Raw genomic sequence first — 27,479 nt, forward strand, 5'->3', positions numbered from 1 at the left:
TTTTCTATATTTTGGCAATTTTTGCGACGGTCCACGCGATATATCTTCACCGCACCAAAACAAAGACAAAAAAAAACAAAAAAAAAACGGACATCTTTGAGGTACAATGGCACATCTCATTCGTGAATATCGCAATTTAGACGGCGTGAGTTTCTTGTAAGGTCTGGAAGGTGGTGTGAACAGTTATGGTGCAGTCTCACTATGTCAATAGATGGCGAACGCTTACCGCAGACATAAAAAAAGTACCGTGATAACGTTGCTGTCGGTGTTACTAATACGTAGAGTTGGGCATACTGACGAGGCCTTGTCGCTCGCTAATTTTTGTCAACTTGGTCATGCAAGAACATTACTTCAATTGTTTCCTGTTGTAACATCGAAAGCCTTCGACGTGTTTGGTCTGTGTTCGACGGCGCTTTTGACAGACGTCCGAACCTGCCGATGCTAGAACCAACGCAACCTCGACTCATCAGTCTATAAACAGCCTGCTTTACCTCCGTGCAGCGTCATCAGACTCGGATTGCGCCAACTCAGCAATTCGGTCCGAGCCCATCACCGCCGAGCGTCCTTTGAGGCATTGACTAGACACGAAGACCAGCCGAACGCCGACAAAGAACTCCTGCCCAATCTGGGACTGCGCTCAATCTCACGGAGATGACGTTGAAATGCTTTGAATTTCCCTCACTGGTGTTGACTGCGCAGATGTACCGTCGGTATGACAAAATATCCCGCAGTCCGTAGGAGATTACACGTGCATCTATATTCCCACAGGGCTCGCGAAGGCTGATTACTGTCATTTATAGAAGCAGAGTACCGAATGACGAGAAGCTGACAGCGTTCTTTGCTTGAAGATGCGATAGATCCCGGGATTAATTCGTTATCGGTACCTCGCCATTCGCAGGCCTCTTTCCGAAAACGACTGTGATTGACAGCCTCCGCGCTCTGCGGTAAAGTAGACGCGCGGCGATGTTCAAAAAATGAAAGTGTGCTATCCGCGTGGTTCTTACGGTATTCATAATACTAAGCTTTTGTGTCGCGTATACGCACCGTGCGTTTGTGTGAGCGTTATGTGTTTCACACTGCGCGTGTGCTGGAGCACAAACTGCGTCTTGGATTGCGGATTGACGCACGGCGACGACGCGCATGCGCAACGTGAAGCATGCAACGCTAACGCGAACGCGCAGTGCTTGCGTTTTTCTCCTATACGGAATACTCAAACTCTCGATCAAATACTGCCATACTGTCGCTGCACTCAGAGCGGTATAACCGGCCTCTGAGCACAGCGACACTTACAGCGTTACCCAGTAGCCGAGAACAACATACTGCGCTGGTGCGGCAAAATTGCAGTCCTCGACGTCGACGGGAAACGTCGTCAGAGTATTTTTCATGCCTGAGGGGAGAGGTCGCCAACCATTGACATCGGGAGACTAAAAAAAACCTTGAGAGGTAAACGTAACAATGTACGTGCGTCAACTGGCGTTGGCAACGCGTTTTAAAAGAAAGTATTTGAAAAGTTGACAGATGGTCCGACCCTCGTTGCTCTGGCCAGCCGTCGTCCGGGCACGCCGTCGCACTTATGTCAGTCCATTTCACCCAGAAGTGTCCAGGCGCACATCAGACGCTGGCCGAGTCACACTTTGCACTGGGAGAGCGACGGAAAACTTTTTTTCCTACGCTACATGCGTCCTTGGATGCGATGCCACGACGAACACGGACGTCCAGGGGAGAGGGCCCGTTACCTCTGTCCCCTGGATTCGTCCACCCGATATCGCCGACGTCGACTTCTCAGTGTTCACCTCAGCGTTTGAGCATGTCGTCCCGCGTCCTTCTCAGAGGCTTTGGGAAAGAAAGAGGCCGGAGGGATTTCTCGGCGCATTCCAGGTCGAAGGTGAACGAGCATTTTTTTTCTTTCGAGGTCTGTACAAGCTTCGTAAACCGGCTGTTTCTTTTGTTTCTTCCTTTTTTAGTGGGTTTGAAATAAAGTTAGGCTCGCGCGTTATGTTAGCACGCGTGTTGTCACCACATAACCAGAGGCCCCTTGGGGGTGGTCTGGTTTACCTGTTTCTGGGGACTATGTCTAGCTCGCGGAATGACCACGTGAGGGACGCTGAAGCCCGTCGACAGGCTGCGGTTGAGACTCATGTCGCTCTTGCGGCTCGACTTCTTCGACTGCAGACTGTGATCCTGCGCAGACACAGTGTGCAAACGGAAATGTACCACGAAGGTCCCAGATTTCGCCCCTTTATAAACATGTTGCGCTAAAACTTCCAAGGGCGTCTTGATAGCTTTCTTTAATTTTTCTGTCCCCTTGGGTGGTGCACATTTGTGTTGCGCCCAACACCAACACACCAATGGAGCAACAAAAACTATACACCCCGATATATAGCGGCGAAACACCAGTTCAAACTTAGGTGTCGATTCGGGAGGTTCCCCTCAACCCCGCTTTACGGCAAATAAGAGAAGATGTGTTATCTGACAGCTCATAAGGAACGCGAGGCTTCTTTTGTTCACTGTCCTGATTTCCTGATTCGTTCTCGGCCGTTTTTATCGGCTGATTTCGCAATCTCATTGGTTGTAGAGTGATATGTGATGTTCGATAGGCCACGTCCCGCGTTTTTCGAGCTCTCGGTGACCGTACCCCTTTTTGATCTTTACTGCATGGCCCTTAGGAGCTGCCCGCTGTCGCAAATCCGGTGGTGAGATGGAGAAGCGCAGGCGAACGAGACGAGACCTCTATGCTCTTTTTATCATCGTGTCAACCAAACCCGCGATTGCTGAAGTACAATTTTATTGGCCAGCTGCGCGGCGACCTCGTGCAAAATGTAATTTTGGTCTATGTTTCAATTTTATTTACGGGGAACCTCTACACTTTATAGTCATGCTCGGAAAAATTTGGAAGTCAAACTCGCAAGGCTCATTGCGAATGGCAGAAGTATAAAATGGACGTGAAACCGATTGTTGTATTGGTATCTCGCAAATTTTATTTCGAAAACCCTGATCAGCTCCCGAGTAGAGAATTCTTGAGCAGGCGTTAGGACCGCGGATTAAGGCTGTTTGACACACTTGCGACTTCTGCGCAGCCAGTCGCAAGCAATCACGAGAGACTTAAAGCAGGTTTTTTAGCCTCTCCAGTTCTAAGCAGACGTAAGTGTGTGAGGAGCCAGCCTTTAGTGAGCAGAAGAAAACGAAGTGAACGTACAGCGGTCGGGCTCACCATGAAGCCGTCGAAGGCGTACGAGTGCTTGAGTGCGTGTTCACCACTGCTCTCGCTCGATGTGTCTGTGATCATGGCCTTCTTGTCCAAAGTGCCGCCTAGAGGACTGACGGCTCCCAGGCGAAAAGGTCCCTTGGCGCGCTGTGCCCTCCGCTTCCAGCGTCGGCACAAGCACACCAGGCAGCACAGCATCATGACCAAAAGCGCCAGCGCTATTGGCAGCGCAATGGCCAGCACTGAGAAGAAGAGAACGCCGGGACCGTCAGGACACAAGAACAGATGCTAACCCAACAGTGAGTCAAAAATCGGGCACTGGAATCAAAGTACTATAGACTTAACTTGCTGTTTTTGGAATCAAGGGCTACTGATATGTATAAAAATAAAATCTCAGTTTAGTTTTATGCGGTAGACTATACATATTTTGTCACCAGAGCAAGTATGTTGTTCACTACATATATAGAACTCGTGCTTTGATGGAGACCAGACAAATTTTTTTTTTTGCATTCCACGAGTGTTTGCGCATTAAGGTCATTTAAAACGAAGCCCACTTTCAGCCAACACGTATGGACAGTGACAGCACATATCTGCCATCGAAATCTTATTTGAAAGAAAGCACACCAGTGATTTTTGGAACACCCTGTAGTCAGATGCGGAAACTGTCATGGAAGACAGCAAGAAGCTTCCAATTTTTTTTTATATTTTATCTGTTACAGTACAAAAGTAAAATGCTTCTGGATACGTTTTAAGTTTTAGAAGTGTGCGAATACCGGTTAGAATCAAATGGCACCGCGTCATTCATAACCTTCACAATGGTAGGGAAAGTCCCAAATATCGTTTTTTTAACAGTGTTAAAGCTAGGGATGATATATACTCCTATTCGATTCGAACCGGTATTCGCACAGCTTAAGTTGATCAATAAACAATATAACGTATATTTTCGTTTTCTTTCCCTTTTTCTTTTTTCTTTCTCAAATACGCCTAAGTGTCTCACAAAAGAATAAAAATAGCATCCTGGAATTGTCGACAGCATGAACTTTTAAAACTTTAAAGTGAGACCACCTGCCTCTTGCTGTAAATTCGTTTAGTGGGCAGTACAGTACTACTGCAAACATTAAATCTTTAAGGTGTATCACGCGGTAACAGTTACACGAATGCACGCTTGTGCGATACTTATCCAGATCAACGCGGGGTAGATAAGAATCCAGAACAGAATCCCTGAAGTGTACGGCTCTAGCTTTTCTTCTCGTGCTTCGAGTTGCGGTGCGTTAACAAACTCAGACGAGCGTACCCCAGTGCCTCGCAGATTCACCACGGGAAACGCAAATCTGCACGACAGCCTAAAGTACTTACAGCTATGGTCATTGACATCTAAGAGAAAGCAGGGTACGATGAGTTCCGAACATATTGCTGTCTTTCGGCAGCCAATGAGACGGCGGCATTAGCCAATAAGAATGCCGAATGACCAATTACGAACCAAGAGGCGTGAACGTGACACGCACTACGTGTCTTGTCTTCAGTGACTATGAATACCACGTCTATTTTCCTTTTCGTTGCAATTGTGTATCAGAAGAAACAGTTCGGGCAAAAATGGCCTCAACCAATTCGGTGACAGGACATTCGAGGGTGATTTCAAATAGAGCACCAGGTGTATTCTCGGGCCTGTATAGTTTTAGTTGCAATAATAAAGTATTTCTGCAACTATATTTTATTGTGCATCAATCAAAGATACGATTTAAATTTGAATGAAGCGAGTCGTGTTGAATACTCTTTTGCTTTATATAATATAAACAGTATGGAAGCAATCGGTGATATTTCTGTGTAGGTATGGGTGTCTGTGGTGCCTGGTCTGGTCGGATCACTTTGCCTTAGAAAATTAGGTGCTGCTGCACTTCATGTGCTAATCTCTGAACATTCGTTAGACCTATCTTTATGTTGGCGTTTTCTTTTACTTTTTTTTTACGAGTGGGGCGGTGCCACAGAAGGACGAATGAAACATTTGCGACGAAGGCCTGCGTCTAGAGATGGTTAAAACAAGATGAGTGGGTCAACAAAATATGTCACAATAATAACATTTTAAAATATTCTACATATTTTAGCGTTAAATATGATTGTGCAAAATATGCGCATGCTTTATTATATATTCTATGCACAAAAATATAGACACACACTGACACGCTAATCGTCTAGTTACTTTTTGTAGATTTACGGCCAACTTCGGTTCATAAATATTTGATTAGCGAAAAGGTCCTGGTCCAGCCTTGAGAGCAGACTCCAATCACCGTTCGCTTAACAGCGGTTCCTTAAAAAGACCTAAATGTGCAAAATGTTAAACGCGAAAAAGAATAAAATTTTAAAGTTTCCCTCGGTGTTAACGCACCGAAATATTAAAAACCCGAAGACGTATCTCGTCCCTATTGCTTATTAAGTTTATATTTTAATTTTGTATGCAGAAAATATCTCGATTCTACTAAAATATTTAACTTTTTCCGCATTCGAATATAAATTACTTGGATAGACTTTCAGAATTTCGAAAAAGAGAGGCTTCATTTATGTTCCGCTATTTCAGAGCGTAGGCTAAAAGCAATCCAATCACCTCTTAGCCAAAAGAAAAAAAAAAAAAAGGTTAATCTTTCAAAAGATTAGTTTCATAACTTACGTAACGAACAATAGTGCGCGTTTTATCATCTACATTCTTATGGAAGACGCAATAATCATCTGCAAAATGCACGCCTCTAAATGCGTTGCGTGAAGGTACCGTAATCGAATCCATCAGGATGAAAGGCAACATCGCAGGATAAAGCACCTCATACGAAACCATTCGTAAAGTACGTATTAGGTTGTCAGTATTAAAAACAAATATATATATAGAATATCTGAGTTCATTTAGGCACTCAGGCGACCTTTAACCCCGCGTGCTTGACATGTCTGACCCCAAATAGACAACACTCTTACGAAGTGCCAGTTGAGCCCAAAGCCCCAAGACTCTACTGGACAGTCGAGAAAATTGGCAGTCCGAAAGGAGACGACGTTACCACATAAAGTGTAAACGTTGCCCAGTGGTGGCGCTTTCTTCCGCCAGCGCCATTCGCGCCGCACAGCGGGAGAATTAGCGAGACAAAATGCCGCAGAGGTGAAAGAGCCCGCGCACCTCTTGAAAAGCACTATATATAGGCGTGACTTCCTTGTCAGTGTCTGAGCGTGTCAGCGCTTACACGCCGGTCGCTGCGCTCCAAAGCCAAATATAGAGGACCTCTTCTCGCTAATCAAGCGGCCAAAAACAAAGTGAAGGGGGCTCCGAAAAAAGATGCGTGACAGAGACGCTGAGAAAAACCAGATAAACATGTCGCGCCAGCAGCTGACGCGGACGGGTTTCAAACATCCGATACTAATTTAGAAAAACAGGTGTGTGGAACTACCCTTGGGTGAGGAAATACTGATTCGCACGCTGAAAAAACGCAAAAAAGAACAAGTTTAAACTTATTTTTACGTAATCGCACTAAGAAAGCTAAACGTCTTAGTGAAAGGTCAAGCGTGACTTTGACGCTTATGCAATCTTTATTTTTAATTCATTTCAATCAGATTCAAGCGCCTCTGTGTTTTCTTTTTATACACCTGGTCGTTTTTGTTGTGTACTATTTACAATATATGTACATATAAAGCCTTGGACAAAGAGTCCGGGTCCTTCTTAATTAAAGTGAGATTGCATTATAAAGATATTTCAAGCGGGGCTTGACACACAGTAGCTGGATCACTGGCAGATTCTCCAAAGCAATTTGGTGTCAAACTGCTGGTTTCTGGATAGTCAGACGGCAAGTTTCGTCGTTGTCAAGATGCTGACAATCTGGCGTAGCTCCTCTACGGTTTACGCGTAACAAATTTATATTTTTGTGTTGCTCGTCAAATCCTGGTTGGTGGTATAAATTAATCGCATCATTCTCACTGACTCACCTCAAATGTGCCCTTTTGATTTGAGATGTAGACATCGAATTTTTATTTTCGTCTAAGCACTTTTATAATTAGCAAGTGAAGCAGTATGATGAAGCGATGAATTAATAATATTAAAAAAAGATTGGAGTTGCAGCTAGTCTTAAAATAACACCCGAGAAAAGGCAAAATAACAAAACGAGGGCAGAGACAGACGGGGAAATAAACATTGTACATTAGAACCTCTCTGCGTTTCCTCTTCAGTATTATGTCCTTCAGATTCAGACTTTATACACTATTATCGACGAGAAGAAAACATTTTAGGGAGCACAATGTGCAGCTTATTTTTCGCAGAGCTGGGTTTTTACCACCCAACACAAAACCTGTAAACTGGATTTACGTATCCACCTCCAACGAGCGTGGGACATAGATGGGAGACGACTGTTGGGCCAGTGTTCAACTGAAAGTCGCGTTCAATTGGTACTTCACTAATTGAACAGCGGAACGCTGCAGCGTCTTTCGGCTCGGTTAATTTTATGGTTGTTCCAATACTGTTGAGGTGAACCACGCGGGGAGAATTGATCTCCTGCACAATAGGGGTCAACATTTAGTGTTTTCTACACCATGTACATGAGCGAAGTCGATCTTCACATGCCGAGCCGGTCAATTAGGAAGCGCTAAAAGCGCAGTATCACGCTATTCCTCGTCCTTCCGTAAGTATGCTATCACCTGCTAGTTCAATCCAGCACGGTAAATGCGCGTGGCTCTACGCTTTTGGCCAACATGTGTATATTTGGCTACAGTCCTTGACTGCTCCGGCCCTTCTAGTGAAACGAACTATGGAGCGAAGAAAAATGTTTAAAACCCGCTCTATATCCTTTTTTGTTACGCTCGCCTCCAGCCGCGCAGTTGACGAATCCGGTATACGGGGTAAAAATAAAAGCGAGCCATCACAAGTCGCGATTAAAACATGAACTTCGCCCAGTGGCGTGGCGAGAGAAAAACGATGTTTGCAAGTATACCGGAAGTTACGCGATTCAAGATGGCTGCGCCCGGATAGAAGGTTTTTAAGCTGAAGAAACCTGTGCCCTGAAAACCTTGGTCGATGACCAGATAGCGGGTATTGTGACACAGTTAGAATTACATCACGCAGTTCCCGTATTTACTCGGAAATACGTCATCTTTCATTCTGAACGAAGCCCAAGTGTATATTTTTTTTGAAACGTGCACTAAAAGTTTGAATACTTTGATATAAACCAGGGTCCAACGAATACACAAAGTTCGCTGGAGCTCGGAAGGAATATTTTCGTTTAAGCTGTAAACAACCATGTAAATTGTTGAGTGTTACAGCATAGGGGTGGTGTTTTAAAGCTTAAACGTTATCGCTATAGCCATTTGCTGAACTCCTTTTTGAAGCTCCATGCAGTGACTTCCCTCCGCGGGAAAGTGGACGTGCAGACTTTGTCAATAAAAGTATAAACGAATAAACACGGCAAATGTTTTTCTTTGGAGGAATATACTGAACTGCCTTTCCGCTAATCCTTATTTGTGCTATTACCCTAAGTGCGCTCGAACAGCACGTAGAAACATTACTCATCGTAACTTAGCCCCGGCGTCTGACCAGAAGGAACAAAACTGTTCAATAAAGAAGTAAAAATGTAAGAGGCATACAGCACCTGACCAGCGGCAGTGTACGTCACAGTGGCGTTCCGATCGCAGATTCTGCTTTGAAGCAAATAGCCTTTGGACACTAAAGGTTACGAGGGTAAGCAGAAACATAAGTAGCAGATGAGAAGTGACGGGTAAGGGAAGGGGGGAGGGGGGGAAAAAAGGCATGATTTTGACCCGACTGACTTCCCCCAGGAATTATTTTAATCAGTACGTGGCCAGTTTTCCGCTTTGCACGGTCGCGTAAACAAGCGATAAAAAGAAGCCGCTCTGGGACACTACATCTTTCGGCTTTGAACTCGCGACCTCTGGGGCACACGCCACACGGTGAAGGTTGTCGGGTATCCCCGAAAGGATATAAATGCGATATGGAAAATATCGTCCTTACCCAAGCCATTGATCTCGCATCGGCGTCCCAGGAACATTCGGTTGCATCTGGAAAAGAGCAGAATCAATTGCAAGACGCTCACACATCTTTTTTGCCGTTACTACTGTTATACCATTACAACGCCATGCATGCCATTGTAATGGTATAACAGGGAAGCACCCCTTGTATTTCGATGGCTATGCGAACAATAATTTGAGAGTTTTAATAAGTGTAGCGCTTGCGACTCACCCAAAAGACAAAAATGTTTAGAGAGTGGACAGCTGAAATGCACCTATAGTTGCAATTCAGCTGTCCGGTCTCTAAAGACTTTTGTACTTTTGTTTAAAGTGTAGTAATTTGTAATTACTATTTATTAGTAATGTACGTTTAGAGAAGATCCTAGGACGAATAGAAACGCTAAATACGTGAATAAATAAGTCACGTGCCGAGGGAGGAGAACATCGAGGCGTAACGCGTCGTGAAGTTTGCTCAAAGAAGTCTTTTGATATGCAATGCTTTCTTAAACAGCCATGGAATAGGTAGCTTTAATTGTGCATTTAATTGCATTGTAGCCTTAATAACACAACATTACCTCAGAATTAATTTTGTTTGCTGTTCTTAAATAAAAAATAGAGGGTATATACCAAGAGAGAAACACCTTCTTCGTTGAATCTTCAAAATATCAACTTCACCAGCTTCCCTTTTATTCGTTTATAAGAGGCGCGTAAGCATATAAGACTTATTGGGTAAAGTGACTTCTCTGTGCTGCCGAGTACAGCAAGCTTCAAAACCACGCGAACACTGTACTTTAACGAGCAGACGAAGAAACAGATTTTTTAAATCAATCAACACCATTAATTAAAAACAAAACAGCGGAAAGACGGCGACAAAGTAAAAGGTAACCGAGAGGACACGACGCTGACTGTCAACTGAACATTTATTTATTTTAGCATCTAGTATAAATAGCAAATATGCCACACCACATAAAATAAGGAAAAACACTAAGAATCCATATCACGTGTTCAATACGACACCGTCACTGGTTTGCCCTCCTCGCTCCAAGTACAGCCGTTCTTTATTTCAAAGTAAGAGCGACTGGGCGCTAACACAATCTGGTCCTAGACTTGCGATGTCACGAGCTTCTATATTTTCACGCGTGACTCTGTAGTTACTTTTAGAAACCGCTTGGCATTTGTCGAAGACCGGAATGCAACCACAATCTCTGCAGTACAACCCGAGGTAATCCGACGTAGCTATAAAAACGTCAGATCGGTATTCTCTGAGCCGATCCTAGACGCACCTTCCTGTTTGATCGACATAAGGACGGCAGCAAGATAATTGAATGGAATACACAGCGTCCGTGGAAGGGGATGGCATAGACAGGGTTGTGTCGGGTCACCTCGGGGTGCACAGCAGAGATTGTGCTTGCATCCCAGTCTTCGACAAATGACAATTGGGTTTTGAAAATAAACACAAAGACACGCGTGAAAATGTAGCAACTCGTGAAATCGCAAGGTTAGGACCAGATTGAGTTAGCGCCCTATAGGTCGCGCTTTGAGATAAAGAGCGTCAGTACTTGGAGAGAGGAGGGAAAACCAGTAACGTTGTTGTATTGAACACGTGATATGCATTTTTTGTGTTTTCCTTGTATTACGTTGTGTGGCATGGTTAGCAATTTGTACTGGATGCTAACATAAAGAAATGTTCAGTTGAGAGTCAGCTCCGTGTCCTGTCGGTTACCTTTCACTTTGTCCTCGTCTTTGCGCTGTTTTGATTTTAATTTTGTCTGCATATTAACTAGCCCAAACTTCTACGTTGATCAACACCGTATACATAAAAATAAACAGGTACAATATATATTTAACCAACTCCGAATTATTTGAAGCCCTCGTATGTTTGCGGCTTTGGTAGCGAACGACTATTAACAGAGAAAGGTAGTAGGTTGACGGCATTAAGCTTCTAGCTTAGAAAAAACTTACGATATACAAGGTTTTTTTTCAGATTCATCTTTCTTTATAGATAATGCTCGGATCGTGTTTTAAAATATATAATATTTCTGACGATAAGAGCTATACGGGAAAATTTCTTCACAGAATAGTACCTCTATATTAATATTTTAGTTACTGAACTAAAGGGAAATTAGAAATGTTAGAACTATAACAGAAAACAGGCACATGTGTGGCTAAACGTAAATCTCAATCACAAAAAATAGACAAAAAAAAAAAAAAACGTCTACGCACTTGCAGCTTTTCTTCCCATCCTCGGTAATCAAGCACGTTCCTCGGCCGCTGCAATGGTCGCAGTTCTTGATTTCTCCTGCAAGAAGTCATCATAGAGTTTTTTTTATTATTATTATTATGACGGTCCTTGTTGTTACAATGATCGAGAAGGGAAAGGAAGTGCATGAGGTTGGCAAAGTCCCATCTCGCGACCGCCGAGTTAAATAAGCGTGGGCACCTGAGCACGCGCGTCCAGGTCGTTGAAGATCGAGGTCTTCGAAGCCGCTCTTGCAGTAGCAGCTGTACGTCCCCGGCAGGTTGACGCACACGGAGTACCTGCCGCAGTCGTTGGCATCCAGATCTCCGCATTCGTCGTAGTCTACGAAAAAATATCGATTGTCATGTGTTCAGTGATCCATTTGATTTTATTGCTTAACACCACCTTCTTTCATCAAAAAGCAAAATAAGGGCAACAACAAACGAGAACGAAAAACAACAAACGAGGATTAGGTATTTTCCCAAGGCCAATTCCTAGTGGATCTAATAGGTATTTACCCGTACACGGTTTCAGTTAAAATTAGTTAATTTACTGCATTGTCGCAGCACGTGAATGCGAGGCTTCAGACTAAAACTTCGTGAGTTCTTTCCTCTTTCCTTTTTTTTTTTTTGCGGGTTTTTGGTTGAACAAAAAGTGTTAAATGTTCACCGGTTTGACAAGAGTGTGATTCAGTAAGCAAGCAGGCAAACATTTTTTTTTAAACCCTCAGAAACAGCAGGCGACAAAAGGTTTTGAACTGTGTCACTCACCGCACATTGACCTTTCAATGTTTCGTCGCTTCTTTTATATTATTCAAAAATGCGTATTTTGTAAAACAGAGGTTGTTCCCAGGCTCATTTTTTGTGAGTAGTTGGATTATATAAAACCGCCAAAAATGGCAGGGACAAAGCAGAGCGGCTACAACACTGGGCGCAATACTTCTTTGTCTCGGTCATTTTTTTTTTTTGGCACTTTCATATGCGCCTTGTGTGTTCTATCCAGTCTTTATTGTCCCTGTCGTTTTTTGCACTTTTATATATTTAACTGCAGACAAACTTGCCCAACTTTCCGCTTCAGTGGGATTAGGGGGCATGTTATTTTGCTTCTTTTCGAATAACTGTTTTAGTTTGAACGTAATCATCGTATAACAGACACTCAAGGGGGAAGAGAGGAAGGGTTGACATTTATTTATTAAAGCTAATTAAATAACAAGATATATATTGTCGTTTGTTCCGTTCGTTTTCGAATAAAATATTAAAAAAAAAACTGGAACGTATAAAGCATCGCTTTTTCCCCAGAAAAATTTTAAAAAGGGGCAACTGACCTTGAACGGCCGCCACAGCATTGGGACTCACAAAGAGCGGACTCTGGCCTATGCTGTAGTTGGATTGGCGCAGAGAGCGACTGAGCTGTTCCTTGATGACTTCCGGAGTGATGCTATCGGACTTGGCCATCGACACCGTGAAGTTGAGCACAATTCCTTCGGGAGAGCTGTCAGCCGTGTCCAAGTCGTCACCGTCTGAGATGCTGTTCAAGTTCGACGACACGAACTGGTTCTGAACCTCGGATTTTCTGTATGCATCCGTCATCTGCAGAACAAAACAAAAACGGCGCAGCACACGGGGTAAGAAATTAGCTTCGGCTTTGAGATTTCATAATCAGCAGAGGCGAAACAGTTATGTAAATTGTCGAAGTGACCGAATTATCGGAAAAAAGGCAGTGGATGGAGGGATGACCATAGACCCTTTCCAGAAGTGCGCGCAATCTAGAAGCTGCTCCGAGGCCACCCGTATAATTTGGGAACGCGCTTTTAGCACGCACTGGACACGAACGTTGCATCAGCGTTCAGCGCCCACTAGTGTGCGTATCTATTCAACACGATGCCCAAAATATGGCGGCCGCCAGCGTTGCTTGATGGACCTTTAAACAGGGTCTATGTGAGGAGGACATGATACTTACTCCTTTCTTTGCTGCATCTGCAATTTCCTGGTATTCAGTGGACAGGCTGTTGGAAAACTCGGTGCGATACGACACTGCCGACTCTCCCATCTTGACAACGCGAAGAAGGACGACGTAGGTTTCGATTTCTGCAAGGGTGTAAGCAGGTAGAATTAGCTCGTGACATTCCTCGTGATCTTAAAGGGACCTATTTGTTTTACTGGAAAGTCACGTTGCGAGTAAGCCGTGCAGATAACTTTCTAAAGTGATTGTTATACCCGCTATGAAAGTGCCCGCAGGGGCAGTATTGACTGAAAGTTTTCAAGTTGTAAGTGTCGTACTGCTACGTTTAGCGGCAGTAGTCTATATGAACGCTTTCAAGGTTTGATGAGTATACATTTCGAAGGCCGTCAGATTTACGCAACACATTTTGCAGCACTTTGAACGCCTTTATAAAACTTTAATATTAATATATTATGTCATTACGTATTATAAAACTTTTATTTCCTTAAGGAATAAACGTGCTTGGCTAAAAGAACAATAAATATTGCGTTTACATCAAATTGCTTATTTTACATATTAAATTCATACAAGAGCCTGCTGTTCTTCCTAAAGTAGCTGCATTCGTCACAGTGATAAATTTATGTTACTTTGTGATTCGTACGCATACCCTTAGTATTATTTCATTTTTGTCTGACCTAACGTTGCATTGGCAGGCCAACATAACGGTAAAATCAAAACGTTTAATTGTGTCTTGGCTTCGTGAGTCAAAAGCAGAATGGCATTATTTCACAAGATGTCAAAACGCTTCAGTTGATTTATCACCAAAGCCGTATTCGCACAAAGATGAAAGCAGAAATACTTGCCTGTGCAGGTGTTATTGCCTTCCTGCTTTCCATATCCCGGCTTGCAGTGGCAGGCCCATGTACCATCCTGTAGTTCTCTGCAAACCTCCTTGTTTTTGACGTTGCACCCAGGCAGGCAGACTGGTGGATAACCATCGACAGGAGTCACCCTTCCAGGCTTCGCTTTAACCGGTGGTGCCCGAGTCGGTTTCTTTGTTGTCGTCGTGGTGGTTGGTGGTTTTGGGAATGGAATTTTGAATTTAGGGCCAGATGGCATTGGTTTTGTGCTTGCCGTGTCAGGTGTTCTTGAAGGTGCTCTGAACGCTATCACGGGTCGCTTTCCAAGGGTCGGATGCGGCGGCCTTGGAGTCGTCGGTCGCCGATGCGGCGGTCGGAGCGTTGGGGCCTTGCTGTCTGCAGATTCCGGTGTCCTTGCCTTGGCTTCAGGACTGCTCGTAACCACGTGCACCGAAGTCGTGGCTGGATAGTCAAACGACGATGATCGAGTGGGTTCAGGCCGTTCCGTTGGAATGACCAACGTGCGAACCACGGTGGTTGTGATGGAATTGAAAATGAGCGTAGTTGTCGTGACCGTTGTTGTCGCTTCAGTTGGCAGCGGTGTTGTCATCCTGCCTTCTGCAGTCTCTGTGGCTTCTGGGAGGGTTCCAAGAATAGTACGGCTTCCAATAATTGTAGAAACAAACGTCCTAGGAGCGATAGTCGTTGTAAAGACTGACGTGATCGTGAGGGGGCTGTCTCGTGTGTAGTATACCTTTGTTGTCGTAAGCGTGAGGGTTCGGGTGACAGACTCAACGCTCGTAACGTACTGTGTGACGGTAGAGACGCTCGTCGATACCGGTGGAAGAATCGGCGCCCGGTCACCGTCCAGCTGGAAGAATATAGTTGTTGCTCCACTGACAGATTTAGGGCCACCAGGAGCGAGTGCAGACGAATGAGGTGAATCAACAGAGCTCTTGCTTTCCAGGTCTGGGAGAATTGGGGTGAAACTGTCACCGAAGATTGTTGTTGCTCCTGTAATCTGTAATTCGCTTGGAATTGACGACTGCAAAGGTGCGTCAGGGAAGAAAATGGTTTGAACTCCAACGAACTTTGAAAACTCCTTAGGGTCAGATATCGTGATGTCACCCTTATGATCTTCCGCCCTTTGGGTGAGTTCTGAAAATTTGTCGAAGTCACCGAAGAAGATTGTTTTGTCTCCCGTAATAACCTCAGTACTTGAGTCGAGGGCTGGAGTTGGGCTGTCCGACGAGGAGGACGATGAATGGCTATTTTGAACGCTTCCAACTAGATGAACAGCAGCATCCTTGTCCGCTCTTTCGGGCATAGAATCTTCAACATCTGGCGCATCGTCGTCATAGTGAGACTCAGTCGGCCCCAAGAATATGGTTTCGACGCCAGTAATAATATCGGTGTGAACATCGTCACTGTATACCGGGTATTCGCTGCTATGCATGAAAGTAAAAAGACTCTCGCTGTTAACTCCATCTGTCTCCGGATGTCTCGCTTGAGTGCTCTCAACTCTAGTAGCCTTCTTTCTTCCAGAAGAGTCAGAAGCAATAGCTCCAACGGGTATATAAACAGGTTCCTCAATATTGCTCACTGTAACTCCGTCAGTAGGCGGAAGTGGGGAATCGTCCTTGACTTGGCTCGGATGGAGATCACCAGAGTCATCTGTTTCGTTTCGTTTTCCGTTTGACAACAAATGAACAATTCCCTTAATAGCCTCTCCAATGTTTCCACCCAGGTTCGCGTTACCTCCGAGAACATCGGCCAGATCTATGATGGATCCAGGTTTAATTGGCTTCGACGGGAAACCAATGCCAAGACCCCCGCCCGCACCGCCATCACCAAGAGTGGGAAGAGGTGCTTGTTGAACAGTAGGGATCTCTGTTGGAATAATATCCGCAGAAGCGGGTGCGGCAGCTTTACTTGGAGAAACGTCGGAAGTTCTGGACGTGAAAGTCGCTTCGGTCAGCCTTGTAAGGATACCGTCTGTGCCGGTGACGACGAACAATGTAACATTTGGCGATAACGTCGTTGTTTCATTGTCGTGACCGATGTATCTGGTACTGCTATCCAACACCGTGGTTGATGTTACTGGTGACGAAGAAAGTAGGAGGGTGTCAAAGGTACTTTTGACGGTGCTTGATTCTGTGGTTGAATCGGGCGGAACGAAAACAGGAGAGAGAACTTCCGAAACTGTACTGAGCGAAAAGAGTGACGACGAGCTGAAGGCGTCCACCTCATCGTCGTCCTCTTGACCGCCAGGAATATCAGTGAAGAAGATTACTGTCGAGCCATCTATAACGGTTGTCGACACTCCTAAAAGCGGTTTCGTACTTTCCTCTTCGATGAATCCAGAATGTAAGGTTGTAAAGCTTGGTGTCGAAGACGAGGGTCTTGAAGAAGCACTGGGAATAGAGTAGGAGCTCTCCAGTTCTGTCGACCCAAATAGTGTCACAGAACTAAAGGAGGACGTTGAGCTTTTGGGAGTCAGCTGACTGGAGACAGGCCTAAACGTGCTTACTCTCTCGGGCTTCTTTGATGAGGATGGTTGAACTTTGCTCGTAACCTTCACAGCAGTCTCCTTCTTCGGAGGCTTGTGAAGAGACGAAGTTACAATGTTCACTTCAGGGACGAAGCTTGTCGTCGACGATGGTGTTATTGTTGTAGAAACCAGTTGAGTTATCACTTCCTCTGAAGAGGACACAATAGTCTCCGACTCTTTGACAAGGGTTGTGAAGTAGGTGTAAGTCGTGAAGTGTGTCAGCACAGTGGGAGTTACCTTGGCCCTCGTGGATGTTGTGGAGGGTTTGGATCCGATTCGTGTCGTCACAATCTGAGGTACCACTTGCTCGCTTGAAATTACAATCTTATCTTGGCCGCCGAACAACGTAGTGTAGAACGTGTAAGTCGTGTACGTCGTTCCAGTTGTGTACAACTTAGTGTCATAAGGTGGAGTTGTCACAGTAGGTCGGTAATATGTTGGAGTTGACGATCGCGTAGTTGTAGGCGCTATGCTCGATGAGGATGTGCTGGTCGAAGTAGTTGTCTGAATCCTTGAAGGAGGTGGCAACCTTGTGGATGACGTCAGCGAAGCTCGTGGTACGAACAACGTAACGTGCGAGGTCACGACATTTTCTCGGCTTGCCACAATAGAACTTGAATCAGTGAAGAAAGTTGTAAAGTAAGTGTAAGTTGTGTAGTATGTTCTGATGGACGGAACCAAGTCTGCTGGTGTAGCAGAGTATGAAGGCAACACAAACGTTGGCGTACTCGTTCTCGTAGGAGCAATAGAAGAGGCGATAGGAGTTCCATATGGTCTTGAATAGACAGATGGGCGCGAACCTACCCTTTCCGTAACAACGGTTGTTCCAATTTCTTCAATAGACGATAGAATTGTTTCTTTTCCTCTGAAGAAAGTAACGTATTGAGTTTGTGTTGTTAAGTACGTTCTGGTGCTAAACTCAGGTACCGTAACGGTAGGTGAAAGCAAATATGAATGCGAAATCACAGGAGTAGCCAGTCCGTGAGGAACTGTCAGCGTAACAATATCTGACAGTATTTCTTCAATTGAGGTGACAATAGTGCTCGTTCCCTGGAAGAACGTGATAAAGTTCGTTTGTGTCGAATACAAAGTGCTAAGCAGCGTTGTTACTGACGGCTGCAACTGGTGGTTTTGTAGCTGATGCAGATGCTGCTGCTGCTGGTAATGACTTTGTAGTTGTTGTTGTTGCTCAAGTTGTTGTTGCTGTTGCTGCTGCTGTTGTTGTTGGTGGTGCTGTTGCTGCAGTTGATATTGCTGCTGCTGCTGCTGCAGCTGCTGCTGCTGTTGCTGCTGTTGATGTTGCTGTCTGATTCGCTCTTGCTCATCTTGATACTGCTGCTGAGGATGCACCAGGATTGGAGTCGATAACAGGTGTACGGAGGATGGCATTATCGTTCTTGTGATGGTGAACGACTCCGTGATTGTGAACACTTGCGACTGGACTTCCTCGAACGGAGTGACCACAGAGCTTGAGCCGTTGAAAAGGGTGGCATAGAACGTGAACGTGTTATATGACGTGCTCGTGACCACACGTTCGCTAGTTTCCAGATAAGTCTGGGCCTGCTTCAACTCCGGCAGATGAGGAGTTGCCGTCGGCTGAATATTTTGTGTGACCGGGATTGTAACCGTGTTCGAGATAACTTGTTCCGAGCTAGAGATCGAAGAGGAATCATCCGTGAAGAATGTTGTGAAATAGGTGTACGTCGTGAAAAGCGTCTTGGTGCTGTAAGACACTGAATAAGGCTGTGGAGAGACGTTTTGTCCGTCGAAATGTTCTTTCATGAGCACAGCGTCAAGCAGTAGCGTTGGCTGCAAGGTGTATGGTGTCGCTTGGTGAGAAAACAACTGCGTTGAGGCGACAAAGTCACCACCACTGGCAACGATGAGCGTTACGCCGTCCGATATTCTGGTAGACAGGCCAGGCCGATGTTGGTAGTGGGAAGCAAAAAGCTCAAGCGATGATTGGTGCTTCGGTGCAGCTCCTGCAAAGTGTATACGCAAAAAGTATATACCGATTACACATTTATGTCAAAACGTAACGGTTGACGTAAATGTGTATCCTTAATGAATGTAACAACAGAAGATCGCTATCGTAATAACATATTGATGGCAGTAGTGACTTTATACTTCACACTTCACAGAGTGCGTCATCAAAGACTGCGCTGTTTAGTTTGTACAAATGAAGTTAATCTCAGAATTGAGGCTGAGATTGCTCGATGCTCAATACACAAAATATTAGTAGTATTGTGGTGGTCAGAATTGGAAGCCCAATTATTAGGGCTGGGCAATTGATCGATTAAGCTACCGATTAATCAATTAATGCTTTAATCGAGATTAATATTTTACCAGTTAAGCGGTATTATTTTAACGAACCAAAATAAAATAAAAAAGTAAACGGTTTCACTACGCAGACGGGGACGAGAACACCTGTATGAAGGGCAAAGTTTAGGTCAGAATGTAGCCTGCAGTAAACTGTAGGGGTAAGATTTGTAACTCCTGAGAAGTGCAGAACACGTGGGCCGGCCACTTCAACGCCGCTCGAGTGTCCGTTTAGCTCGCTCTTGCCGGATAATATCGACGAACCTCTTTACCTCATGCAGCTGAAGTAACAATATGCGAGTGCGAGTGTCTCTGAACTGTTCTTAACGTCAAATCAAGGTTTATTCATAATAAAAATTACATATTCCGCTTTTTATCAAATGCAAAAAAAAAATAAAAAAAATATCAATTTTGACTGTCTAAAAATATTATGCATGGAAATTAACGCGACCGATTAATCGAATAATTATTCGATTAACGGGTGGTGATTAACCGGGGTAAAATGTTTAATCAACGCCCAGCGGTATCAATTATTGACTGTCGAAATTATTGTGATAAAATATTATAAATATATGCTACATGCTCCGTAAAAGGAAGTTTAAAGGGTTATGTGTTTTACTATAGAATTGGATCTAGTCGTTAAAGTACGCTTCTCAGTGATCAGTGGGACATTTCCACTGCTAAAAATAATATTATGTTTGGGAGCAGCGCATAGTTTAAAAACAATATAGCTTTGGATAATGATGATGATAATGATAATATTTATTTGCACTCAGAAAGAGATGCCGGTGAATGCAGATGACAACCATATTCAGTGCTATTACATAATTACCAACTCGTTCCTGAAGAATATTTCATTTGTTCTTACTTATTTTAAAGTAGGCCGGATAAATGTTGCGCCGGAGGCGCAACACTACGTCAGCCACACGGGCACGGGTGCGTGCCAGAAATGCGAGCATGACGTGATCACTAGATTGTGACAATCTCTAAATGGGACCAAAATGATTTTAAGTTTTAAGCTGTTTAAGTCAAGATGTCTAAATGGGACGTGGCTCTAACATGCAAATATGCCCACCACTGTCGAGAGGGACATGCTTCCGGACTCACAGGTGCTAAGTGCGGCTATACGCGGTCCCGTATTACATGATAAGGGTTAATATAGAAGCTGAGAATTATGGACGATGGAGAGGCTCAATCCCAAAACACCTGCGTTGAATCGCAAATAATGTCTCAAGTAGAAAGTAGAAAGTAGAGAAGACAACACACTATGGCATTTCGCCTGAACTACCATAATTCAGGCGAACTATGGCAGGTCGTCCTGTGCGTCACAAGACGACCTCGAAGAGAAAAAAAAGTCCTATTGCCGAATATCTATGGTAGCTTCCAAACAGGAAATTACCTCAAGAAGTAATCCACTAAATGCTGGCGGACACAGCACTCATCTGAACCTAATATATATATATATATATATATATATATATGTCTATATATAAATAAATAAATAAATATATATATATATATATGGTGTTTTTTTTTTAATTCTTACACATTTGTTTAAAAAGCACCGTGAAAACTACGCTAATGCGGTTTGTGCAGGTGGCTTATACGGCCAGGGGGACATTACGTGAGTGGCTAATCTTTGCGATAAGTCGGTTAAATACTTAAAATTTGTTTATTAACTTTTTAATTACTGACAATAGACATATGGTTTCAATTAGAAGCTTCTAGAGCATCATGAAAACCACTAAATTAACTATTTGTGTAAGGATATAACGCCGGGGCAGCACTTTACGGCGTTTTGTAAAAAAGCTTCATTTGGACCCGTTTCTAGATTTCGGTTTCTTATTGGAGCGCATCACCGCGCCCGCGGTCTTGCTCCCCAGTGGCTGAGACGCGCAACAGACGTGCGGCCTACTTCCCTCCATTCTACAACGGGAGGTGAGGGGTGGCTTCGCGCCGCGACCACCGGGGCGCGGGACCGCGGGCGCAAAGATGCGCTCCGATAAAAAACCGAAATCTAGAAACCCGTCCAAAGAAAGCGTTTCTACAGAACGCTTTCTTTGGTATTATAGAGATACCTTGATGTATTCAAATAGTTTTAGGAATTTGATTGTTTTCTAAATAACATGTCAAACTCGTCACTCCGGTCGCTTTTCGGTCAAATTTGACAAGTCATTACTTTGTCTGTACTTAAAGTAAATTTTCGTTCTTTGGCTCTACAGAAAGCTCGAAGCACACCAATTATAGATATAATAATATCATTATTATCTGCCGAGTAGCCGCTCCGCTACCTTCACGTAAAAGTTGTGAAAAATAGCAAATGTTCACGCATTTCACGCGATTGCGGCTCAAACAGAGGACACACAACCAAAATATTACATTTCTAGACTGTTTTTTCTTGTAGTCAACTAATATGTCTAAAAAAATTTAAAAAATACAAATTTCCAAAAATGGGGTTTTTGTGGAAATCGACCTCAAACTTTCAACATTTGTTATTTCTTACAACGTTTACATGAAGGTAGCGGAGCGGCTAGTCGACAGATCATTATGATGTTATTATATCTATAATGGGCTTGCACTGGGCTTTCTTTAGAGCCAAAGAAAGAAAATTTACCTTAAGTACAGACAAAGTAATGACCTGTCGAATTTGACCGAAAAGCGACCGCAGTGACGAGTTTGACATGTGTTTTAGAAAACAATAAAATTCCTAAAAATATTTGAATACATCAAGGTATCTTTACGATACCTATTAAATGAGGGGGAAAGGTTAAAAGGATGTAGAGAAAACAATAGCGTTAGCAGAGGGTGTCAAACACGCGACCTGCGACGGCAGGCAAAAACACTAGTTTCTGCCACTGCGGCTTCTACGGCTCGTAACTCGAGAACAAAAATCGGGAGAACATGCGGTTTGCGCCCTCCTTCATTTGAGAAATACCCCCAAAACATATATTTTTTTCGTGAAAATTAAAAATTAGACATTTTTAGCCTGCCCGATTTGAGATGAAATCACCCATATATATATGTTATTTTTTAAGCTGATGTGGTCAACCTTAGATATTCAGAAAATACCTCTTTTTCACGTTTAGGAGATCGCTACGTCAGCCGGCCTTCACTGGAATTATTTTAGATTAGATTTCTTTTTGAGCAGGTAACCATAAATGTCTGGTTTTACTGCTTCTGTATTCCTCCATCCAAGGCGCCCAGTCTATCTTGGTTGATTAGTGGTTTTCTTTGCTTTTGCAGTTTTTTGCTTTCTTAATTAAAATAATCCTTAATTTTGAGTCAGCGCTGGTGTGTCGCGTTTGTGTTGCTTCTTCTCTGTTTTTGTGCACTGGTATTCATAATCAACATGCAACTAATAGCTCAACTTTCTGCGTTGCCGTGTTAGTTATTTCCAGTCTTACATATCGAACCATGTTGAATTTTATGTGCTTTTTTTTGTTTCTTGAAACGCCGACTGCAATCTATGTTCCTTCCGTCTGAGCGTATTGTAAGGTAAATAACTCTACACGAGCCATCAACACTGAGTAAACATTCTTGCATTTCTCAAGCTAATTCTAATTAATTAAAGTGTCCACTCACCTCGTCCAATAAGTTGAGCGCTGTAGTCCAAGTAATCGTCTGGATAACGCGATGCAGGAATATCTTCTAGAACATGGCTTGCTGCTACAACGTAATTAAAAAAGATATCAAGTGAGATGTGTCAAATTTCAGCATAAAAATAAAGATATCGGTTTGATGGGAGTTCAACTTACCAACAGTTTCCGTGACGATCCTAGAGTTGGTCTCTCGAACCGTGGTGAACAGCGTCTGGTCTCCCAGAGTGTACGGGACAGTGTAGGTCGTCGTAGTAAAATACGTCAACATCACAGTCTCCGAAGGCTCAATCAAGTCCGGTGATCGCCCTCCAAACGTTGGGGTTATTGTTACTGTCAGAGGCGTAGAAGCCGTGATCACCACTTCTCTGTAGCTTGTTTGTAACCCGAAGATAACTGGAACTGACGTTGTAGTGGTGAACGTCTCGTAGATAATGCTTACTGAGGGTGTGGCTCGTATGAGGTCCGTTGATTTTACCCTCTTGCTGACCTTGACAGTGAATGGGTTCTTGGTAGGCCTTGCGACTCCCGCGGCATTGGTTCGAGTGACAACATAAAAACGAGGCTTTGTAGTAATCTCAAAGCGTGAAGGCCTCACGAAACGAGTGTTCACCGAGTTCGTTCTCGCAAGCTTGTCCCCCGGAGTTGGTCTTCTGAGCGTTACCTTGAGCCTTTTTCTTCCTTTGTGGTGTTCTTCATCCTCTGGAGTGGTCGGAGCCTCAAAGACTGAGGAGAGCAAATGTTCCTCCTCAGTCACATCAACGATGGGACTCGGCGAAGTTAGGCCCTCTGTCGCATCAATATCGTAGTCATGAGACGTTTCTTCTGGAGAAATTGTGACAGGGTCTTCCTCGGGTTGTCGTATAACAGGCTTGATTCTAACCCTTACCCCTGGTGCCGCTTGAAACACTCCAGACTTGAGCCCTCCTATCGGCTTGTTAACACGTGACGAAATAATTCTCACCTTCGCCCTTGGAGCATCTGTTGTTTCATCGACAGGAAACAGGATAACCGGAGTGGCATGAACGCTTGTAGTCTGTTGCGGATCATCATGAGCTATCGAGTAAGAAGGCTGAAGAGCATCTTCTAAGAGGGACGAACGCTCCTGATTTGAAATAAATTCTATCTTGTTATCCACTGCCTCTGTTGCGTGACTTGGAAACACCGAGGCTGTTGGGACAATGGGCTCGTTGAACTCTCCAATTACTGCATCTTTTACGCCGTCAAATTTAATAACCGTACGCATTCCGATGTTAACCTCTGTCGTTGTGCCGTCGATGTCTCGTGATCCTAAGTGCACAGTTGTTACGTCGAGCCCCAGCGGTAGTAGCCCATTCCTGATCCTCGTATGCTTAATCGGAGGCAAGAACTCGTTTTCGCCAGGAATTATACTGGATGAAATCTCGGATCTAACGGAGCTTTTTGTTTCCAGGCCATCAAAAAGTGTGTAGTAATAAGTATAGAGCGTGTAGATCGTTTTGGGCATACGAGCTAGGTCAGTCAATTGAACTGTTCCCGAATTAAATTCAGGTGCTTTTTCATATGGCGATTGCAGAGGTTCTGCCTCAAACACAGAAGACGAGGCGGTCGGGAATGTGAGATCCGGAGTCACGGTGGGTGTTGGGTGAATTCCCCTAAAGATGTCGCTGTTGAAGATTTGGAGCCGTGACTCTAGGTTCACTATGGTCGTTGCAGCACCTTTTGTCCTGGATCCCAAGTGTACCATCGAAATTCCGTCGAGAGCCGTTGTGAATCCACCATGATTTTGAATCACATTCACAATATTTGAATTTAAAGTTTCTGTGACTACAGACGAAAGCACTGCTTCTCTGCTGTTGTAGACAGTGTCGGTGCCATGGAGAAACGTGGTAAGGTAAGTGAACGTTGTGTAATAAGTTAATGGAACGGTCGCACCGATCTCGAATGACAAGGTTGGGTTGGAGCTCTCAGCAACCTGAGGAGACGTCACCGCCCCTTCCTTGTTGTGTGACGCAACATCAATGTTTTGAGCTACCAAATCTTCATTTCCGTTAGTTACGGGACCACGAGCTTGCAAACTATTCACAGATGGTCTTCGGTTAAGGACGACTTTCCTTCTTTGTCCATTCTTTGCTTCTCCAGGCTTTTTCACTCGAATTATTCTCTTAAATTGGTGAGGATTCGGCGTAACCTCATCTACGGAGGGCAAACGTTTTGCGTCTTTCTCTTCGTGCGGCGGGTCGGGTTGATAGTCGGGCGAATATGGTGCAGGAGGGTCTGGAGTTTTAGACACAAGTTCCAAAAATTCCCGAGAAGCCGTTGTTGCACCCAAGAGCCGGTTGAACTCTCCTGATGCTGCTGAAACAAACACGTGCGTTGGTTCGACGCTCACCGACGTTAATTGAAAGACGGGAGTTGAGGTGATTGGTCTCGTTTTGCGCACAAGCGACGTCCTTCTTTCGCCAATATGCTTTGAGTTGGTAGGACGAACTCTCCTAAACACTGTACGACGAGAGCCACGAGCTGGAACCGCTGATGACTGGTGAGGGTCTTCTGAGTGTGCTTCATTTTTGCTTGGTAATGCCGGTGGAAGATTATTTGCAGCAGGCACGAAGTTCTGCACAGGCTGAATAGGGGTAAACTGATCTTGCTGGTTCGAAAGATGAGGAGAAAATTGCACATGTTGGCCAAATGATTGTGGCTGGTTAACAGGCTGTGAAAACTGGAAGGGAACATTTGGACTATACCCTTGATACGACTGTTGGTTCAGACCCGAAGCATAAGGGTCATAATTTGATCCCTGATGCACGTCAGCCTGTTGCGACACCTGCTGCGGAACGCGAAGGATTTCCTGCTGTGGCTGTTGCACTACTGGTACTACATTCTGATGCGGAACAAATTGGTTATACGAGCCATAGTCTTGACCGAATGGAGATTCCACCTGCGGTCGGTAGTCCTCATATCTTGTTGGTTCACCTGTCAGAGAGAACGTTCGTGTTACCGTGACGCGTCGTACTTTCTTTGAACCATCACCAAGGAATCCTTCACCGTGAGGGGCAGGCCTCAAAACTTTGATGCGCCGAACCTTTCCTTTGGGAAGTTTGGAGGTCTCCAGTCCCGAAAGAGTCACCGCATCCGCCGAGATTTGGTGAGTCAGTTCAGTAGTCACGGGTTCAGAAAGGCTAGTTTCCCCAACCGGTACCGAGGAGAGAGAGTGTCCGTCACCCACGAAAGAAGATGAGATTAAATTGTCCAAAGAAACAGAAGGAGAAGGGTCAATGTTATAGGAGGAGAGATAGGCGACAGATGTTTGATGAAGGTTACCTGGACTGAAGGCTTGAGGTTCCTCGCCGAGGTGTAGGCCACCGTTGTGTTCTTGAGGCGGGTTTAGGTCCACATGATCTGGAACTACATGCGGCGGCCTTCTTCGAATAAAGCCCCCATGTGGACCACGAAATCCATTGAAGCTAGGTGAGGATCCGTCGATTATTGCCCTGTTTCTTTGCACTGGTCTTCGAAGGATTCGTCCTCTTCGAACTCCGTGACGAGCACCATCAAGGGCGTCATTATGATGTCCTCCATCTGAAAACTCAAAATCGGGGCTTGAGGACCCCGAGTTGTCAACTAGAGCTTCAGGTGTCGGAAGGGCTAATGCTTCAACGGGTGTCGCGCGAACGCGCCCTCTTAATCTGGTGAAGTCTCGAACAGGCCTGACTTCTTCATCTCGTTCTTCTGGAAACTGTTGCAACTTTCTAGACAAAAACTTAGCGCCGATGCCGTACTTGTTGTCAGTGCCGACTTCGACGCTTGAAGGTTCTTTATGATTCTTCTTCCATTTCTTAGAAATGCCCTTGGGGTGCTTCTGAATTATGGGAACTTCAGTTGCCGGCTGTTCATAGACTTCCGTCAGTGGCCCCATGGAGATTGTTGTGACCGCGTCGGCTTCTGAGGCTGCTTTGGAAACGGCGTTGTCCAAGGTGCTGGTAGACTCCGAGTTGGGGGACGAGTTCTCGACGGAGCTTTCAATCCCAGAGCTGAAAAGGCGGACTTCCTCTGGACGTTCGTCCCGTCCCAGAGCGTCTAGTCTGGACCCGTCGATGGGGAATCCTAAGAACGCTGTGGAAGCCAAAGTAGCAAATTGAGAAGCCCGGTCTGGCACGCTTCTCGCTACTTTAGTGTGAAAGAATGGCTGCTGATAAAATGGAACAGTGACAGTAGTGACAACAGGAATGACGTCTCCCTGGTCCCCAGTGACATACAACGTGAGTAAAGTGGTTATCTGAGGCACCGCAAAATATGGCTGCGGTATGTAAGGGGCCGCTGTCGGGACTTGGGGAACAGGGACGGACGCTGTCTTCGTGATGGTTGATTCGGAAAATTTTGTTGTTTTTATGGTACTAAGCAACGTCCTTCCACGAAGAACAATGGGCAACACTGTAGACGTGACAATAGTTTCCGTTGTTACGTAGGAAGAGGTGAGTAGGCTAAAATCTTGGTTAGGGATCTGGGGGTAAAAGGGGACCGGATAGGCAGGAGGAGCAGTAGCCGGTGTGGTCGGAATCACATCAGGGGTTATGGTACTGAACACTGTCGTAAGCTGGGTTAAGACTGTGGTCTCAGTTATCGTGTCAGTACGGGTACTGAACCCTACTTTTATGGGAAGTATCCTAAATTGCTGCAGGTCGGTGGTGGTTATAAGCACTTCTGTGACGGTCCTGAACAGCCCATTTGAGTCAGTCTTTGAGGAAAGGAACGTTTTTGTGTTTCCATCGTCGTCCACCACGGTGGAATATGCGGTTGGAAGAAT

General features: G+C 44.7%; 1 protein-coding gene across 1 annotated transcript in view; it reads right to left on the reverse strand.

The window, feature by feature from the left end:
* LOC8034928 overlaps positions 1-27,479 on the reverse strand; it is a 61,287-nt gene that overhangs the window by 19,735 nt on the left and 14,073 nt on the right. The window contains exons 4-14 of the mRNA XM_042292800.1: positions 22,853-26,788; positions 22,680-22,763; positions 18,040-18,760; positions 16,692-17,946; positions 14,231-16,661; positions 13,386-13,513; positions 12,751-13,015; positions 11,628-11,768; positions 11,411-11,486; positions 9,192-9,238; positions 3,200-3,447 (exon numbers count right to left, since the gene is read on the reverse strand). Coding sequence (XP_042148734.1) covers positions 3,200-3,447; positions 9,192-9,238; positions 11,411-11,486; positions 11,628-11,768; positions 12,751-13,015; positions 13,386-13,513; positions 14,231-16,661; positions 16,692-17,946; positions 18,040-18,760; positions 22,680-22,763; positions 22,853-26,788 — 9,332 coding nt within the window. The remainder of the gene's footprint in view (positions 1-3,199; positions 3,448-9,191; positions 9,239-11,410; positions 11,487-11,627; positions 11,769-12,750; positions 13,016-13,385; positions 13,514-14,230; positions 16,662-16,691; positions 17,947-18,039; positions 18,761-22,679; positions 22,764-22,852; positions 26,789-27,479) is intronic.

Source organism: Ixodes scapularis, unplaced genomic scaffold (genome assembly GCF_016920785.2).
Source record: "Ixodes scapularis isolate PalLabHiFi unplaced genomic scaffold, ASM1692078v2 PGA_scaffold0__279_contigs__length_252992795, whole genome shotgun sequence".
NCBI lineage: Eukaryota > Metazoa > Arthropoda > Arachnida > Ixodida > Ixodidae > Ixodes > Ixodes scapularis.